General features: G+C 53.4%; 1 protein-coding gene across 5 annotated transcripts in view; it reads right to left on the bottom strand.

Moving 5' to 3' along the window:
- Nucleotides 1-18823, bottom strand: part of EPHB2 (EPH receptor B2) — a 189323-nt gene that overhangs the window by 109522 nt on the left and 60978 nt on the right. For all 5 annotated transcript variants that reach the window (XM_058718702.1, XM_058718701.1, XM_058718699.1 and 2 more), the window contains exons 2-3: nt 18244-18308; nt 14553-15237 (exon numbers count right to left, since the gene is read on the bottom strand). In XM_058718702.1, the coding sequence (XP_058574685.1) occupies nt 14553-15237; nt 18244-18308 (750 nt within the window). The remainder of the gene's footprint in view (nt 1-14552; nt 15238-18243; nt 18309-18823) is intronic.

Genomic DNA, 18823 nt, shown 5'->3' on the forward strand with positions numbered 1-18823 from the left:
ACCACTCTTAGGTTTTTTAAATGTTGCTAAACAGATGGCAACACCTTTAAGGGAAGAAACTGGAGTCTGGTTTCCTGGAAGGAGCCAGGTAACATGAGGCTCTGGCCCCAGAATTTGCTGGGGACAGAGGGATAGAGGTGGGCAGAGCTCTGACTGGCCCCCAAGTCCTACCCGGCCCACTAGTCAGATCTACTACACAATAAGGTTATGGGGCCTCCTTGCTGTGTGGCCTGGAGTAAGTCAACTGCCCTCTCTGAACCTCACTTGCTTCCTCTATAGAAGGGGATGGTGAAAACCCTAAGCATTTAGATAGTAAGTTCCAGGCTAAGATCAGCACTGACCACATGCCACCTGCTGGGTGCTGTGCCCAATACTCTCATTATCTGAGTCCTCACAGCTCATCTGTAACACTCCATTTATTGATATACCCACTTTGTAGATGAGGAGATCAAGGCTCTGGTAAGTGAGTCACCTGTTTTGGGTCACATGGGGAGTAAATGTTGCAGCCAGGATCTGCACATAGGCAGCTGGCCCTTAACCGATGTTGCTAAACCTTCTGGCAGGCAAGGTGGGGTCACGATTCTCATGTCACAGATGTCACAGCTGCCCTGCTGGCCTCACCAGGGGCACCATAAGGACCAGGCCGATAGAATCAGAGTGTGTAAGAGTCATTCTGTAGACGGTGACACCGAGCCCCACAGGCAGGAGGGGAGGGAGTTGCTGTGCTAAGATCCCAGGGTAAGGAGGGCAGAGCCCAAATTTGGACCCAAGCACCCTGACTCCGTGAGCCGCTCTTGTGCTGCTCAGTAAACGTACCTTATCTAGTCAAAACGCTGCCATTCCACAAGCGTGTATTAGGCGCCTGCTGTTTGCCCAGACTTGCTTGTAACTGAGAGGGGATTATCAACCAAGCCTTACCCCCAGAGACATGTATACACAGCCTTGCTCCCCAGGAGCTCTGCCAAGGCACTGACTGTGCCCGCCTGAGAAACATTGCTTTCTGGAGCAGGAGGACCCCCTCCGTTCCCCATCTTCTTCTGTCTTCTGAGCCCTTAACTCCTCTGAACCTCTCCCAAACCCCAGGCCCCATTTCACAATGAGGAAACAGTGGCTCTGACCCAGTGAGTCAGGCAGCAGGGTCAAGATCTGAACCCAAGACCAGGAAACTCGTGAGCACACGGTACACTCCTACAAGCTCCTGGAGAGAGATGGGCACCCCAGCAGGCTCTGTGCACCAAGTACAAACACTGTCAGGCCAGCACAGGCTGGGGAGCAGGGGCTGGAATTATGTTTAATAATGTATGAACACAAGTAATATGGGAACATGCTCTCTGAGACCCCCAGCTCCAAGAATTTGGGATTGTATGGGAAATGCTGAGTATCAAGAATAAGGACCCTCCATCCATGCCCACAAACACCCGTCCCAACCGCAGAGAGACCTGCTGGACGCCCCGGCCATGTTGGTCCCCCCCGAGCCCACTGGAGGTGGTAGGAAGAGGCCCGGCCTCACTAAGGGTCTTTGTTGGTGTCTTCATGAACATCAAGCTTGGCAGGTATGGTCTCTGAGACTGGGGGAGCGGGGCTCTGCAATAAATCTTTATTTAGAATAGACCCTAGTACTCTAGAGACTGCAAATAGCAGTGAAGACAGAAATGCCTGTCCTCAAGGGGCACACATTCCAGCTGGGAAAGACAAGTAGTGAAGTGACAAACAAGTGAACATACAGTATGTCAGATGGTGATAAGGGTCACGGAGGGAAATAAAGCAGGGAAGGGGACGGGATGCATGTTTCCATGTGTGTGTACCCATGTGCACTCTTCTCAAAACTGGGGCAATGGGGGGGGGGTCTTGGTGAGAAGGTGACTTTTGGGCAGAGACCTGCAGAAGGTGAGAGGGATACCTGACAAAAGAACATTCCAGGCAGAAGAAACCACCAAGGAGACCAGCGTGTCTGGAGTGGAGGAGGCTGGGAAGAAAGACTGGTCGGAGAGAGAGAAGGGAGCGACAGGTCTGTAGGGCCTTGTGGGCCAGTTTTAGGACCTTGGCTTTTGTTCGGTGTAAGAAGAGGGGCCTCAGGGGATTCTGAGCAGAGGATGGGGGTTGGGAGGGTTAGAGCCTGGGCATCAGGGTCCAACAGGCCTGGCTGTGGTCCCAGCTCTGACTCTTCCCAGCCATGAGCCTCGGGCAGCTCACTCTACCACCTGAGCCTTAATTTCCTCATCTGAAGAGTGGAGGTAACATCCTTTCACTTCCTAGTTTGTTGAGAACCAAGTGAAGTAAGAAGTGGGAGAAAATGTTACTAACAGTGAAACACTGTACAAATATTCCGGGGGAAGAGGACAGCTTTGGATTTCATTTCCGGCGCACGATCCATTAGCTGTGTGATCCTGGGTTGGTGGTTTTAACCTCTCTGAGCCTCCACTTGCTCCTCCCTAAAGTGAGAATATCACCTATAGCCAACCTCTGGGATCTATAGGATTCAGTAAAGCTGGAGCGCCTGGGTGGCTTAGTTGGTTGAGCATCTGACTCTTAATTTCGGCTCAGGTCAGGATCCTGGGGTTGTGGGATTGAGTCTCACATGGGGCTCTGCACTGGGCATGGAGCCTGCTTAAGACTCCCCACTCCCCTGCCCTGCTTTCTCTCCGCCCCTCTCCCTGCTTGCTCTCTATTTCTTTCTTTGGAAAGATAGAAAGAAAAAGAAAAAGAAAAAGAAAAAGAAAAAGAAAAAGAAAAAGAAAAAGAAAAAGAAAAAGAAAAAGAAAAAGAAAAAGAAAAAGAAAAAGAAAAAGAAAAAGAAAGAAGGAAAGAAAGAAAGAAAGAAAGAAAGAAAGAAAGAAAGAGAGAAAGAAAAAGGAGGGAGGGAAGGCAGGAAGGAAGGAAGAAAGAAAAGAAAGAAAAGAAAAGAAGGAAGGAAGGAAGAGAAAGAAAAGTAGTAAAATGCTGTAAAAAACAAAAATGTTAAAAAAAAAACCCAACAGGATTCAGCAAAGTATTCTATACGAAGCCTAGGGCATAAGGCCTGGTGACTAGCAGGTGCTTAACCTGCCAATGTGTGTCCCTTCCTCCTTGGGCTTTTGTCTTTGTTATAGATGGCTGGGGTCTGGCAGGAGGTACAGAGAGCTGGGGTAGAATCCTGACTGAATGCTGTGTCCCTGGACAGGCCATTTCATTTGGCATCTTTGGGCCTCAGTTTTTATAACCATGAAGTTGGTGATCAGTCATCTTGGGCCCTTCACTTGAGGGAGCAGAGAGGACAGGAGACAAAGCGGGCGTGCTGTTTGGACACCAGTGCAATGGGAGTGAGTGTGCGTTTGTGGGCCTGTTGGTTGGCTGGGCAGACAAGTTACCATGAGCAGGAAACAAGTGCATGTGATGAAAACAATAGCACCATGCAACCTCCACAGGACCCAGTGGGGAAAGGTTGGAAAGGCCTGAGGAAGAAGCAAAGGGCCCGAGATATCAGACAGAGGAGGAGTCCCAAGGCCGAATGACCTTCAGGGGGACGCTGGTGGGTCCCCCGCCCTGGGTTGGTTCATCTTCAGGATTCAGGAGCCAGTTCACATCCCACCAAACTCACCCCCACGTTCCTTGTCACCCAAACCTTGCATCCGAGCTGCGAGCGACTCACCCCTGGGGTGGACCACCTCTTCCCACCCAGATGGAGACTAAGGTCCCCTGTGGAGTTTCAGGGGGGGCCCCGGGGTCTCATGCCTGCAGATACGGAGGCCAAGGGTGGAGGCTGTCTGTCTCTCCAGAGGGAGCCCGTGTCATCTAGTTCCGGTTCTGGCCCAAAGTATAATGTGGCCCTGGGGAAGTCAGGTCCTCTCTTGACTTGAGTTTTCCTCGTCTCTAAAATGCCGATAATAACCTTCGCCTTGCTTCTCTCATGTGGGTATCATGCAGATCAAAGTATCTCATAGGGTGAGACCAAATGCTATACAAAAGCAGCCTCTAATCTCTTCTGGAACAAGGCAGGGTGTAAGTAAATAAATACTGTGCATATGTAAGACATTATAATTACAAATGGCATTTCCCCCCCAAGCTATGGAAAAAACCCCACCGGTTTGGTATAGTGTGAAGAATTCTCATTAGGACTTTAGGAGGCCTGGGTTCTGATTCTAGCTCTGGACCTGACAAGGTGAATGAGTCACCCCACCCCCTCTGCCCAAAGCCTTGGTAGGGCTCGAACACATGGTGGTCTCAGAGGGGCTCTGTCCATTCTGCCGGTGAGGAATTAACAATATAATGTCCCCCAAGGAAAGCAGTCTGGGGTGGGAGAAAGGACTCGGGCTTTTCCAGGCAGGTCAATTCAAGCCTCTTACCTGCTGTGTGGCCCTGGCCAACAGGCCTGGGAATTCCCCTCTCTGGGCCTGCTCCTCCTCTGAGGTCAAAGTTCATACCTAAAGGTTCGGAGGAGGGGGGAGCAGGGAGAAGCAGCAGGATGAGGGCCGAGGACAAAGGGCCCCGGGGAGGGGGTGCCCTGCAGGGCGGGGTGGAGGCCAGAATGGGGCCTGTGGGGCCTGAGCCAGCTGCCGCAGAGCAATGAAAATCTCTTAACCACACGGAATTGTTAACGGCTCCCAAATCCTGTTGTACCACAGGCTTAGAAAGGCTTAAACTGTTAAATGCATAAACTTCCTCAATAAACGGGGCTCTCTCGCCAGATCCTGAAGCCCAGCCAGATGTAAAGGCAGCGGCTGGAGGGAGGGGAGCTTCCCCGGCTGTTTACGGTCTTGCCAGAGCGCTGTGGAGGCAGCCTGTGACCAAACCATGGGCCTTGGTGCCTTCAGGGTCCCACGCCAGTCTGGGGCCGAGAGAGGACAGCACAGGGGCTCCAGAGTCAGAGGGCCTGCGCCCCATTCCTATCCCTCCGTAACCGTGTTACCTCAGACAAGCTGCTTGCTCTCTCTGGGCCTCAGTTTCCCCTCTGTAAAACAGAAATGATGATACCTAACTCCCAGGGGGGACTGAGAGTCATTGAGACCCAGAGTGAGAGCTGCCTGGTCCACAGGAAGCTCCTAACAAATGCGAGCACTGGGTGCCTGCCACAAAGCCTTTTCGTCACCTCCAAGAAGTGGGAGAAATCATGAGAATGCACACCTACCCTGCCACCTCCGAGGAGTGTGACCATGGGCCCCGGTCTGCTTCCTAGTCCGCTGGGGACATTCAACAAGGTTACCATGCAGTTTGAGAGACGAGGTGAGCATTCGGTAAATGCTGTGTGGGAGCAAACAGACTCTTCTGTTTGGCCAGAGGTTAGATGAGGGGTGGGTGCATGTCCCTCCTGGAGGTCTTCTGTCCCTTGAGCATGAGGAGAAGAGACCCACAAGGGCTTCTCCACCCCTGAATCTCTGCTCTGGGACAGCATTCCATTGTGCCCAGCATCTCGATATGAAACCAACTCGTCCTTCAAGGCCCAGACACAAGCCTCCCTCTCCTACTAGGAAGCCCTTCAGATTGTCCCACCAGGGCGGCCCCACAGTCCTGAGTGTAAGCCCTTCCCCGCCACCACCTCCGGGGCCCCTCAGCAATCTGGGAGGTGGGCAGGACAGAGTATATCCAGGCCTCACCCCATTCTGGTTAATCAGTTGTTCAGCGGTTGCAGAAAGCCAAGTTCACATTCTGCCTCCGCTGCTTACTGACTGTGTGGTCTTGGGCACAAGACCCTCCCTGGACCTCAGTCTCATCATTTGTGAAATGAAGCTAATAATGATGTCAACAGAAGATTCGAGAAGATCCTGGCGCGTGTAACACAGCACTGGGCACACAGGAGGGACTGCCTAGCCTTCAGGATTCCTTGCAGCCTCTGCCTCACTCAGCCCTTTGACGGCATGGAGCTAAAAAGCCTGGCAGTCCCTCCACCCTTCTCCTCTGCCCTACATTTCTCCTCTCCCTCTCCTCTGCCCTCCCTCTCCTCCGCCGGCTACACCTTGTTGGGGGCGGGGGGGGGGGGGGAGGGGGAGGGGAGGTCAGCAAGAGGCCAGGGTTAAAAAAGTATCATTTCTGACCATCTTTTTCTGGACTAATTCCTGCCTTTCCTTCCTTTCAATCTCCAAAGCCCTGGAAAAATGGCTCCTCCTCCAGAGGGCCTCCCCAGCTTTCCCCAGACTCCTTCCTAAGTGCCCCAAGGCTATAGTAACAGAAGGAGCCATCTCCCCCACCCCCACTGGAAGTTCTAGGAAGGCAAGAAGGGCCTTCATCTTCTCTACAGTCCCCACATCTGGCCCAGGGTCTGGTGCACAATAGGTGCCTGGGGAGCTGTTATGAGTACGGCAGGACAAAATTGTTCAGTATTTCCTGCCCAGACCCCCGAGGGGATATGAAGACCATATTATCCCATGCCCTGATATTCAGTTCCTTCCATATAGTTGACCCAGAGAGGAAATTGGGCTGAAGTGGCCCTCCCTTCCTTTCTAGGAATACCTACTGTAGCTGCCTCAGGGCCTTTGCATCTCCTCCTCCTCCTCACCTGGCTAACTCCTGCTCCTCACTCAGCTTCCACTTAAACAGCTCCTCTTTCCAGAAGCCTTCCTCTGACCACCAAGGCCCTGGTTGATGCTTCCCTAGGTAGGTTGGGTTCCTTCGTCTGCTTCCACCTTCACTACCTACAGGCATGTCTGTCAACATCTCTAGACTGGGTGGTCTGTGAGGGCAGGGCCCATAACTGACGTTTCCAAAAACCCTGATGCCCGGCCCAGCACCTGGCACATGGCAGGCACTCAATATGTGCTAGCCTCCTGGTCTTCTATGAAGACATCACTGGCCTCTCTAAGAAGCAAAAAAGTCACAAGCTGGTGTTCAGTGAATCTCTGATGGCTGGCTGGCTGGCTGGACAGGTGAACCAGCGTATGGACAGATGGATGGAGGGCTGTAAACAAAGATGCTTTGAGAGCACAGGGGAAGGGGAACTTCAATTTTTAAGAGCAGAGAACTGAATAGCCTGAGTGTGCTGGCCAAGGTCCCCTCCAATCCCCTTTTCAAAAGGCTGGCCTGTGTGGTCTTGGGCCTGGCCTGAGCCTGGGGGTCTGGAGGGGATGCCTATTACCCCTCCCGCTCCCCCAGCTGGGCGTCTCCACCCTGCCCTGGAAGAGATGTAGCAGAACTTTCTGTGTGGGGGTCTGGGCCTCTCCTCCCACCCAGCATTCCAACCCTCACACCCTTTCCCCAGCCAGCACAGGCCCTGCCAGCTGGAGGCCTCCCTCCTCCTCACCCCAAGACGGACCGCACCCTACCCCACAGACTCGCCAGACGCATCCGGGCCACTGGTCCAGCCTCTATGGGAAGGGCTGGAACTGAAAGCAGGGTATGAAGGAAGCCACCCTGAGGGCCCAGAGATAACCCCTGGCCCCTCCCTACCTTGGCTGAGGGAGCACAGGATTCTGGGAGAAAAACAGAAAATAAAGCAACAGGCATAATATCTCCTACTGGTGAGCATGTGGGGAAACAGGCACTGTGTAAGTCTGCTGCCAGGAGGGTACCTGAGCGGTCCCTCTCTGGAGGGTAACTTGGCCCTGTGTGTCAAGCTCTAAAAAGCATTTGATCCCACAATTCCACATCTGGAAACATACCTACTCAAATATCAGTAATCGTGCACAAAGAGACAGGGACAATGACTTGCATCCCAGCATTCATTAAGAGCGAAAAATGGCCAGCAATTACATGTCGAACAACAGAGGACTGGCAAATAAATTATGACACATCTTTCCTATGGAATTCTAAGAGCCTTCCAAAATGATGCCAGAGATCTAACATGACATGGGAAAGTGTCTGTAAAATATCAATCAGTCAAAAATCCTTGTGTATTTTTAGCGGGAGTCCATTTTTTCTTTAAAATTAATCAATACGGGGGCCTCTGGGTGGCTCAGTCGGTTAAGGGTCCGACTTCGGCTCAGGTCATGGATCTGACAGTTTGTGAGTTCGAGCCCCGCGTCAGGCTCTGTGCTGACAGCTCAGAACCTGGAGCCTGCTTCTGATTCTGTGTCTCCTTCTCTCTCTGCCCCTCCCCTGCTCACGTTCTCTCTTTCTCTCTCTCTCTCAAAAATAAATAAACATCAAAAAATAAATAAATAAAAAATAAATCAATATGTGTAAATACACTTAGAAGGATCTCCACCAACCTGTTACAGTGACTATCTCTGGGTGATTTTAATTTTCTCCTTTTTGCTTATCAGTAATTTCTAAAGATTCCACAAATGACCTACATTGCTTTTGTGATAAGGAAACGTTTTTTTTCCCTCAAAATCAAAAGCTCATCAGAGGGGGGAGGAAAACATTCACAGCAGAAGACAGTGTTCATAGAAGTCCCCGTTTTTATTTTTATAACACTTTTCTAGGTATTTTCTCATTTACTCTGCACAGCAGCCTTTCTGTTTATCCTGTTTTGCAGATGAGAAAACAAAGGCTGGGAGAGGGTCAGAGCTGGGGTTTGAAACCAGGTCTCCAAGGCCAAGGTCAAGGAGAGGTCACGGCTGGGGAGGTGGGGGGTGGGGTGGGTGGGTAGCAGGGCTAGGAGCTGCCAAGCAGGGCAGGGTGGAGGAGAGGGAGAGGCTGGGAGAAGCCCAGCAGCTGGGAACTGGGAGTCTAAGCTGGAGCCAGAGGATCAACATGAACGTGCAACCACCCCCCACCCCCACCCCCTCCCCGCTGGCTCACAGCCCCTCTCCCTGTCCAAGCTAAATATTAAAAATCCCATTACACCCCGACAGTACACAGCAATCACGATCACTGTGGAACTGCCTCCAGATCCCTTATGGATGCGGGTCTGCTGCTGGGAGAGAGGAGGGCAGGGTCCCCACTAGTGGTTAGGCTGGGGATCTGATGGGCAGGGGCGAGTAGGAGCTGAGGTAGGGAAGGAGAGACCAAGAGAAACTGGGATACAGAGACAAACTTGGAGAAACTGAGGCAGGAGCACATTCACAATCAAGCCCAGGAACATCTGGAAAGAGTCAAGAAACAGACTTGGGAGCTTGGGGGGAGCAGCCGCTGCAGGGAAGGAGTTCCAGGGCCACCCTCCTGCCCCCACCCCAACCCCGCCGGCAGATCTGCTGACGGCAAGCCCCAGTGGAGACCATGATGTTGCGGAGACTGGGGACTTGGGTAGGAGAAGGGGGCAGAGTCCTTGTGAAGGAAGTCCCCAGAGTCCCTCCTCTGCCAGCTGTACGCCCAGTGCAGGTCCCGATCAGGTACCCAATAAAAAGTGCACAGAGGAATGAACAGGGAGAAGTCACACCCTAGCACCTGTACCTAGTAGGGCACAGGACACCCCCCAAACACACCCTATACCATCATACCTCAGGGCCTTTATTCATGCGGTGCGTTCCCTGACCTACAATTACCTCCCTTCTTTCTCCCATCCAAATCCTACTCACTCTTCAGGGCCCAGTTCAAATGTCACCTCCTCCTTGAAGCCTTCTTCAGAAAAGGCTTTCTTTCTCATATTCTCAAAGTGCTTTGATTGGATGGACCTCATTTCTGGGAAGACCGTACTCTGCCTTATTCTCCGTGTGTCTGAGTCCCCTGCTCACCCAGGAGCCAGTGAGCCAAACCCTGTGTCTCAGGTGCTCTCTGCCAGCCTTCCCAGGGCGGCCCCTGTCACCTCAAGTGACACCTCTTCCAAGAAGCCTTCTCTGGCCCACCTGGCTAAAGCAAATCTTCTTTGTTCTCTCTTGCTACAGCTTTTCCCCCCTTTCATTCATCACAGCCCATAACTATTTTATTTATTTGCTCACTAACTTTTCGCCTCCGTCTTCTCCCATCCACCCACTCAGACGAAAAACTCATTCGCTTCTGTGTTTCCCAGCATCGGTGTGGGCTTGGCTCATAGATGGTACCCGATACATACAGATCTGCCTCAACTGACGATGGGGTTACATCCTGACAGACCCACTACAAGTCGAAAATATTGTCAGTGGAAAACTCGCTTAATGCACCCAACCTACCACACAACATTGCTTACTCTCACTTACCTTAAATGTTTTCAGTTGAGCAACATCCTCTAACACGAAGCCTGTTATATCTCAGGCAATTTATTGAATACTGTACTGAAAGCGGGGAAAAAATGGTTGCATGGGTACAGAATGGTTGTTCTTGCATCACTTGTCTGCCCTCATGATCGTGTGGCTGGCTGCCCAGCAGAAGGAGAGAGTAGCAAACCAACTATCACCAGCCCAGAAAAAGATCAACATTCAAAATCTGAAGTACAATTTCTGCTGAATATGTCTCACTAGAGCACCAGTGGGAAGTTGAAAAAATTGTAAGTTGGACCATGGTAAGTCGAGCCTTCTATATTTGCTGGAGGGCTAAACGGCACACAGAAGGTACTTAATATATGCTTGTTGAGCGGTTGACTGGCTTCTCCAGGCCCCTCCCTTCTCTACTACGCCCTGCACACAGTAGGCACCAGAGGAGGTTGGTCAGATTGAGTCAGTTTGGCCTGCTGTTTTGTGAAACGCTCAGGGCACTGGAAACTCCCAACCTTTCGTTAACCACCACTGTCTGTCCCCCCCACCCCTTCACCCTCCCAGGATGGCTGCCACTCCCCTGAGGACTCATCTACTTACTTGTCATCTGTCAAGGAGACTTTATCCGGCCTTATCTTCTCCAATTGTATTAACAAAGCAATGGATTTTTTTCCTATCAAGTTATGCCTCAATATTAAATGGATCTTCCCAAACCACACTCTCCTGTAGATTCTGCTAATGACCCCTTCCATCCCCGAGGGTGGATGTTCCCGGGCTGGGCCTGCGGTCACCAATCTGGCTTGAAGTCCTGTTTGTCTGACCAAGGGTATGTTACCACACCACGTGTCTGAGCTAATGGTCCTGTTACAGAAACATGAGGGCCGCTTGTTTAAAAATGTTGATTCTTGGGGCGCCTGGGTGGCGCAGTCGGTTAGGCGTCCGACTTCAGCCAGGTCACGATCTCGCGGTCCGTGAGTTCGAGCCCCGCGTCAGGCTCTGGGCCGATGGCTCGGAGCCTGGAGCCTGTTTCCGATTCTGTGTCTCCCTCTCTCTCTGCCCCTCCCCCGTTCATGCTCTGTCTCTCTCTGTCCCAAAAAAATAAATAAAAAACGTTGGAAAAAAAAAAAAAAATGTTGATTCTTAGGGTGCCTGGATAGCTCAATTGGTTGAGCATCCGACTCTTGATTTTGGCCCAGGTCATGGTCCCAGGGTTGTGGGATCGAGCCCTTGCATCAGGCTCTGCGTTGAGCGTGGACCCTGCTTAAGATTCTCTTCGTCTCTTCCTCTGCCCCTCTCCCCTGCTTGTGTTCTCTCTCTCTCTTTCCTCCAAATAAAAAAAAATAATAATACAGTAAATTCTGTGTTATCCATCCATCTGTGGCTCCATCAGAGCCACAGAATCAGACCTGGGGTAGAGGTTTGCACCAGACCCAGGAATCTGCATTTTAACTAACTTCCCAGTGGATTCTGAGGCAGAGTCAAGGCCAAGAATCCCTGAATTGGAGACTGGAGACTGAGAAAGCATGCCGCCAACCACTCCGATGTGAGCTGTAGCCACCAGCCCTACACATCCCGGGCCAGTGGGACCAGTGCCTCTGGGACTTGCGCTGGAGTAGCCCCACATCTGGGTGGCCGCAGCACAGGCCACGGCATCTGCTGGTGTCCTTCTGGCTTCCTGAGCTCATTAATCACACCCTGACTGGCCTCCACTCACACCCAGTGGCTGGCTGGGCTAGGCTGGGCCTGGGGCAGGCAGGCTGGCCGTAGGTCTGGGGAGGTGGGCTGGAGGGGGGCGGGGCCTACTTGCACGGAGAAGCTCGGACTTGGAGAACCTGCCTGTGCCAGGTGGCCTCTATGATGGCCTCAGTGACCCCACCTCCTGGCACTCACACCTCACGTAATTCCCTCTCCTGGAGTGTGGGCTGAACTGGGTGACTGGCTTTTAACAAAGAGAATACAGCAGAAGCAATGAGATGTCACTTCTGAGATGAGGTCATAAAAAGACTGTGGTTTCTGTTGTGGGTGCTCTCTCTAACGCTCTCAGGTCAGTCGCTCTGGGGGAAGCCATTGCCCATGTGCATCCCTGTGGCGAGGGACCAAAGCCTGCAATCAACCGTGAGGATGAATGTGGAAGCAGACCCCTCCCCGGTGATGCCATCAGATAATACCGCAGCCCCCGGCCAAGAGCGTAGCTGCAGTCCCAGAAGAGACCTTGCACCAGAGGAAGCCCCCTGAAGCCATACCTGGATCCCTGAGCCTAAGAAACTGAGAAAAACAAGTGCTTTTGTTTTCAGCTGTGACGTTCTGGGGTGACTTGTTATGCAGCAATGGGTGACTAGTGCACCTTTTCATCTGGGCACCTTCCAGTGACAGTTCTTCCTCTGTCCCTCCCCGAACCCCAGCCACAGCCAGGTCAGACGCTGTACCAGTCCCCCCTAACCCGTGGTGCTTCATGTCCCCAGATCCTTGTAGATCCATCCTCCAGAAGGCCCGGGCCACCCAGTCAACATATGCCTCTCCCAAGACTCAGCCCCGATGTCACCTCCTCTGGGAAGCCCTTCTCTTTCTGCGCCCACTGTAACCCAAGCAGTTCCAATCAAAGCAAGTCAAAGGCATGCCCTCCCTTGTTCATTTACAGTCTGCGTCCCCTGCTAGACCGTGAGCTCCTAGACGGCAGGGCCACAGCCGCATTCTTGTCTGTCTCACCCGAAGCTCAGCACAAGGTCTTGACACAGAGCAGGCGCGGGCGAGGTTTGATGAGTGAATAAACAATGAGCGAGGAGTGACTGATTCTGCCCTATGGCCCACATGGCCCGCCACCTCCTGAGGCTGTGCACTTTCAACACTCAAGTATAGAAAGCCAGATCTGTTATCTTCCCCCAGAAACCAGCCTTTTTCCCCAAATGTCCTTTTCCAGGACCGTCACCTCCCTGCAAGCTGGACTTCACTGTTTCCTCCTTTCCTGCACGTGCCATCCTTCTCCCTCACCCTCCTCACACCCCTTCATTCTAGCCTGGCTCCTTCCCTGCACAGTGGATGCCCACTCCAGAGAGCCACCACCTCTTGCGAACACGGCCGCTGCTTCCCCACAGGCTCCTGCTGCTGTCTCTTGCACCCCACGTGCCCTCCCAGGCACCTTTAAAATGCTGCTTCAGAGCATGGAGGGTAGGAACAGGGACAGTGGATGTGACAGCATTTTATAAAGGGGAGGGTCACCGCAGCTACCTCAGGCCACACTTTCACCGGTGCTGCAGGGACCCTGGAATAGGGTCCAGACTCTTTGCCTGGCACATGGGGGACCCCGGGACCCGATTCCAGCAGGAAAGGCAAGAGCAAGTGGCACAAATAGGGCTTTAAATCACCATCACAGCTCACATTGTAGAGTACCTGCACCAGGTCGGGCTTTGTACACGTCTCGTTTAGTCAACATTTATTAAGCTCCTACTGTATACTGCAAGTCATTATAGATGCTTTACAGTCTTGACTTGTTGAGTCTTCGGAAGTACCCTATGAAAGAGGGTTTCATACTCAGCATAGGACAGACAGCTCATAAGAGGGGTGGTATTCGAACGCAGGTCCGTCTACCTTCACAGCCTTCTACCACCGTGCATCGCCTCTTACAAACGTCTTAGGTTTGCAAACCACCTCCACGATTCTTCACCATAATAAACACCACCCGTACCACCGCTGACTTAGAACGTTTCCTTAAGTTAACCAAAGTGGCACGGTGGCTAAGGGTGGGCTTGGAATCACACTGCCTGGGTAAGACTCCTGGCTCCCCCACTCACTCTCTGAGCCTCGATGTCTTCATATAAATGGCACTTTCTCTCACAGGGCTCTTGTGAGCATTAAAGGAGTTAGACCTAGAAGGTGCTCGGCCCACAGGAGAAGTGGTGGTCAGGAGGCCTGGCTCACCTCCCCACCTGCGAGGATCGGAAGTAAGCACGTGACTTGCCTTGGCCACTGAAGTGGCCAGAGGAGTGTGCACAGCCATTGAGGCAGAACCCTAGAGCTGGCACACAACCCAGCTCACACCGCTTCCTTCCGTCCTCGTGATCACAACATCGCAAATGGCGGCTCCTCCATCCACTTGGCTCCCAGAGGGAGGAATCCTGGAGCCGACCCACGAGGGACAGGTAGCACTGGGCAAGAAATAAACGTCTCTTGTTTGGTCACTTCACTCTAACCTGGCCTCTACTGTCCGATCCAGCCAAAGTCCAATAAGTCTGAACTTACAACTGTTACTTACTGTGACTTATTTCCGCAAAAAGGAAACCACATCACTTTCGCAGATGGAGACATACAGCACCACTTGCCCCTGTTAATAGTCACGTAATAATTAAAACGAGAAACGTCTATCCTGGCACCAATGAAAAGCACCTTGCACGCTCTTGCCATTCAAGAAGCGCTCTTCAAATGTCTCCCTCCAAGACACCGAACAGCGGCTGCACGTTTGGAAACCCAGCCAAAGAGCGCCTCACGGTCGGCTCCAGGCCACTGCCCTTGCCAGCCTGGGGCCCCAGGCCCAGGTCCGCAGCCAATACCAACTCCACGCGCTTGCAGGGGCACCTGCCCCACTGCGGCAGTCCTTACCTCTGCAGACCGTGCCGTTCTCCACGGCCTCGAAGCCGGCTTTGCACATGCAGCGCCCGATGGGTACGAGCCACTCGCCGTCCCCGTTACAGTACAGCTTGATGGGCACGTCCACCTCCTCGGCATTGGCGATACAGCTGCCCCGGGCAGCCACCAGCGATGTGCTCTCAGCCCCCGACAGTGTCTCCTGGAAGACGGCGCCATTCTGGATGATGCGGGGGCACTTGCGGTAGAAGACACGCACGGCAATAAGGGACATGCAGCCACCGTAGTCCTGGAAGGCCAGGTAGAAGCCGTTGCGGGACACCGGCCCGAAGCTCCGCACCTCGGTGTTGATCTTCATGACCCGGCCACCCAGGTCCACCTGGGAGAAGCTCTCGTCGGCCGCAATGGTGTCCACCTTCACCCACGGATTCTCCATCCAGTTGGGGAAGGTCTTGGTGGCCGAGTCGAAGTCGGCCTCATAGTAATAGAGGTTGAAGGTCTCCTTGCAGGAGCCGGGCACGCTGGGGATGCTGCTGCAGTCACGCACGGAGAACTTCATCTCCACGTGGATGCGGTGGGCACCACGGCGCCGGATGAACTTGGTCCGTAGCCAGTTGTTCTGGCTCGACTCAAACACATTGCACACCTGGTACGTGCGGATCGTGTTCATGTTCTCATCGTAGCCACTCACCTCTTCCCACTGCGGGTGAAACGCTTAGTCAGGTGGGGGAGATGGGGCTCAACCCCAGGGATCGTCTGTCTATGGGCGAGACACAGACCCTGCCTTAGGGAACCCTTCAGTCTGCTGGGTGCAAATAGGACTCTGGCCACTGGGGGCCTCCTAGTCTAACGGGGGAGGCACAGCCTCTACCTCGGGCATCTTCTAGTCTGACGATGGAGACGTGAGTCGTACCATCAGAGAACTCCCAAGCTGAGGTGGAGACATGGACTTGGCCCCCAGGAATTCCTCACACTGTGAGGGAGACATGCCAGTCTGATGGGAAGGGCACACACGCTGCTCTTGGTTTTCCCCTGATTTATACGGGCGATGTGACCCTCACTCCAGGGCAATAAAGGAGACATGGCCCCCGCTCCTGGGAAGCTCCCACCTGGAAGGAAAATTAGGGAGAGTCCCAGCCTGAGGGGATTCCTCTGCTGAGAGCAGACATCGCTTTGTGTCTGGGGAGTACTAGTCTGATGGGAGAGACAGAACTTCCGCCTACTGGGAGCTCCTATTCCGATCTGGGAGACACAGTCCTTACCCTAGGGGATTCCCAGGCTGACAGAAGAAGAGCTCTCACCCCCATGATGGGGAAGACGGGCGGTCTGTTCTGGGGCTTAACGTGGTTAAGAATGTACCTGGAGGGAGACTCACTCCCTTCCTGCCTGTGGCATGTGCTTCAGCACCTTCCCTGGACCCCAGCCTGGCTCTCGCACACCCAGCTAAGGGATTCCCGAGCCCCACTGCTGGGTGGCACCGGGCACGGCCACGGAAAGCTGGGGATGAAGGGTGCGGGGCACACGTCTCCTCACACACCCTCACAGGCCAACCCTCACATGCTGAGCCTTTGTTCACACTTTTGTGCCCTCCTCGAGAACCCTCTCATCTTCTCTGCCCATCCTTCTGGAACCTCTTGTGGTGTTTGCATTCATTGGCTCTCCCTTGGGTCTTTGGGGACAACCGGCCTGGTCTGGGCGGGGGCCGAGTACTCCTGGCCCTCTCGGCCTGGTCTCCCCAGGGGGGCCGAAAGCTTACTGAGAGTAGCCATGCATCCCCCTCTTTGGCACTGGGCTGCCTTTACCTGGGGTAAACCCAAAAGAGCCCCAACAGCAGAGCACCCCCTCCTAGCCATGCCGGCCTGGGGTGGGTGCTGTAAGAGGACCTCATTTCTTTGTCATTATGGTCACACATGGTGCATATTATCTCCATGTTACAGATGAGGGAGCAGAGACCAGGGAAGTGAGGTCATCTGACCCAAGCCACACAGACCCAGACCCAGTCCTGTACTCGTGCACACAGCCTCGAAACACAAGGACCCACAAGTACCCCGGGAGTCCTGGGTTTTGCCCCTGCCCTGCTAACTTGATGTGTGGCCTGGGGCAAGTCACTTCTCCTTGCTGGGCCTCGATTTCCCCAGCTGGGTGGAGGAGGGGGAGGCAGGTGGTGGTATAGAGGTGTCACCCTGAAGTCAGTGTTCCTTGTCCTTTGGCCTCCCTCGGATATCTGGGCCAAATCTGTGCGGGGCAGTGCAGTGGCCTGGGGAGGGTTGATGTTGTGAAAGGCCAGTGCCCGTGAGGAAGGCCAAGCTGGAGCCTGCTAGCCCAGCCTCTATGTCAGTGGTGGCTCTGAAGCTCCCTACATTGCTTCTTTTTTTTTTTTTTTTTTTTTGGTGGCACCATGTGACAAAGTCAGCCCCTTGTTACAACCACTGCTCTTCTTCAGAACTTAATTAGAGCACTTAATTAGAGCACTCTGCCTTTCTCCCCTCTCTCTAATTAACATGCGGAGGCCCTGCAGCCTAAACACCCCAAATAATTGCGTCCGGGGGCCCTGCAGCCCAGCCTGGCCTCATTACTGATAGGGTGGGGCTGTGGGCCCAGCCGCCTTCGCAGATGGAAAATTGGTGACAAGAAAGAGCCACAGAAAGAGGCCTGACCCTAGGGCCCTGCCTATTGAGAACACAGGCCTGGGGTGGGGGGTGGGGGGGATGTAGCTCCTTGGGGCAGCGGCCGAGTCCCAGTGGAGGCGCTGGGATGGCGGGGAGGGAAGAGATGGGCTGTGGGGACCCAGGGGAATGAGGAGGCAATGATATGAAAACCGGTGGCGAGGACAACGGTGATGGTGGGACTACTGTAGCTACTTATCACCGGGACCGTGCAAGACGCCATGCGGGAAAACCTCACACCAATCCTGCGCAGAGGACATGACCAACATTGTTTTATAGACGAGGAAACTGATGCTCAGACAGGCTGAGGAACTGGCCCCAAATCACATGGCTGGTGAGTGGCAGAGCTGGGACAGAATTTCAGGCATGTCTGACCCCACAGCCTGTATGTAAGCGCTGGGCTGGCTGGTGTGGGAAGAAAGAGGAATCTCAGATTGTGCCTGCTCTTGCTTTTGAGGGGCTCACAGCCTACATGGGCTCAAACCACTGGCCCCAGGAAAGTAGGGGGGCCATGGAAGTGGTCAGAGGGATTTTGGGGGAAGCCTTGTGTTATGGGTATGCAGAAGGCTCCGTCACAGCCCTGGATACAAACCTGAGCCCCATCACTAACTAGGTGTAACGTCCCTGGCAGGCGGCTACACCTCTCTGAGCCTCAGTTTCCTTACCTGTAAAATTGAGGTGTTTCCTCCCCTTATTATTGGAGAAGATGTGTGTAAACGTGCTTCCTTGATACAGTATATGATAAGTGGGTGCTCAGAAAATGACAGTTCACTTTCCTCATCTGTAAAATGGGGGCAATGCGAATTCCTGCTTCTCAGCCTTGCCCGAGGATGCCATGGGATAAAGGCTGAAAGCAGCCAACATGTTGTCATGGTAACCGGCACGCCAAATAGTAGGGGACCAATAGGGTGGGGCAATGAGAGGCAAGCCCTGGGCCCTGAAGGAGGGAAAGGGGATGGAATTTAGGGGCCATCCAGGCCCTGCAGCAAAACCCCAGGTCTTCTGAGGGACTGGGCAGGGCTTGGGGACCACTGACTCACCCCTGATGGAGGATGCACGATCCAGCCCAGCTCTGCCGTCGCTGTGGTCGAGTCCATCAGCGTTTCTGTGAGGAAAGCAAAGGGTCAATGCCGCCCACCTATGGAGTGCTGTCAATCACCCCAAGACCCCACCCCTCAAGGGACTTCTTTACAGAGCTCCACCCACTTCCATTGCGGCAATCAATCATCTGGCTGTCCCGCCCCATAATCCTACCCACTCCCATGCCCCAGCCAATCGTCTGATGCTGCTCCTCCAGGCTCCACCCCCTTAAAGACCAGCTCCAGGCCCTCTAGGCAGGGTCATGCCGTTTGTGACCCCGTCATGTCCTACCAATTTAGCGACTGCCACTTCCCTCCCTTACTGGTGGATTAGGGTCTTAACCTGGAGTCTCCTGGGTGGGCTTCAGGGAGTCCACCAGGCAACTCTTGAAATTTTATGTAAAACTTAGGGTGTCTGCTTTTCAGCTTGCATCAAGTTCTCAAAAACTGAAATGTGGGCCTTAGAAAGGTCTCCCTTTGGTCCCAGCTGAGCCCTATTAGTTACCCTACCTTGGCTCTCTGGCCCACACTTCCAATCAGG

The sequence above is a fragment of the Neofelis nebulosa genome, chromosome 2 (genome assembly GCF_028018385.1).
Source record: "Neofelis nebulosa isolate mNeoNeb1 chromosome 2, mNeoNeb1.pri, whole genome shotgun sequence".
In the NCBI taxonomy this organism is placed as follows: Eukaryota; Metazoa; Chordata; class Mammalia; order Carnivora; family Felidae; genus Neofelis; species Neofelis nebulosa.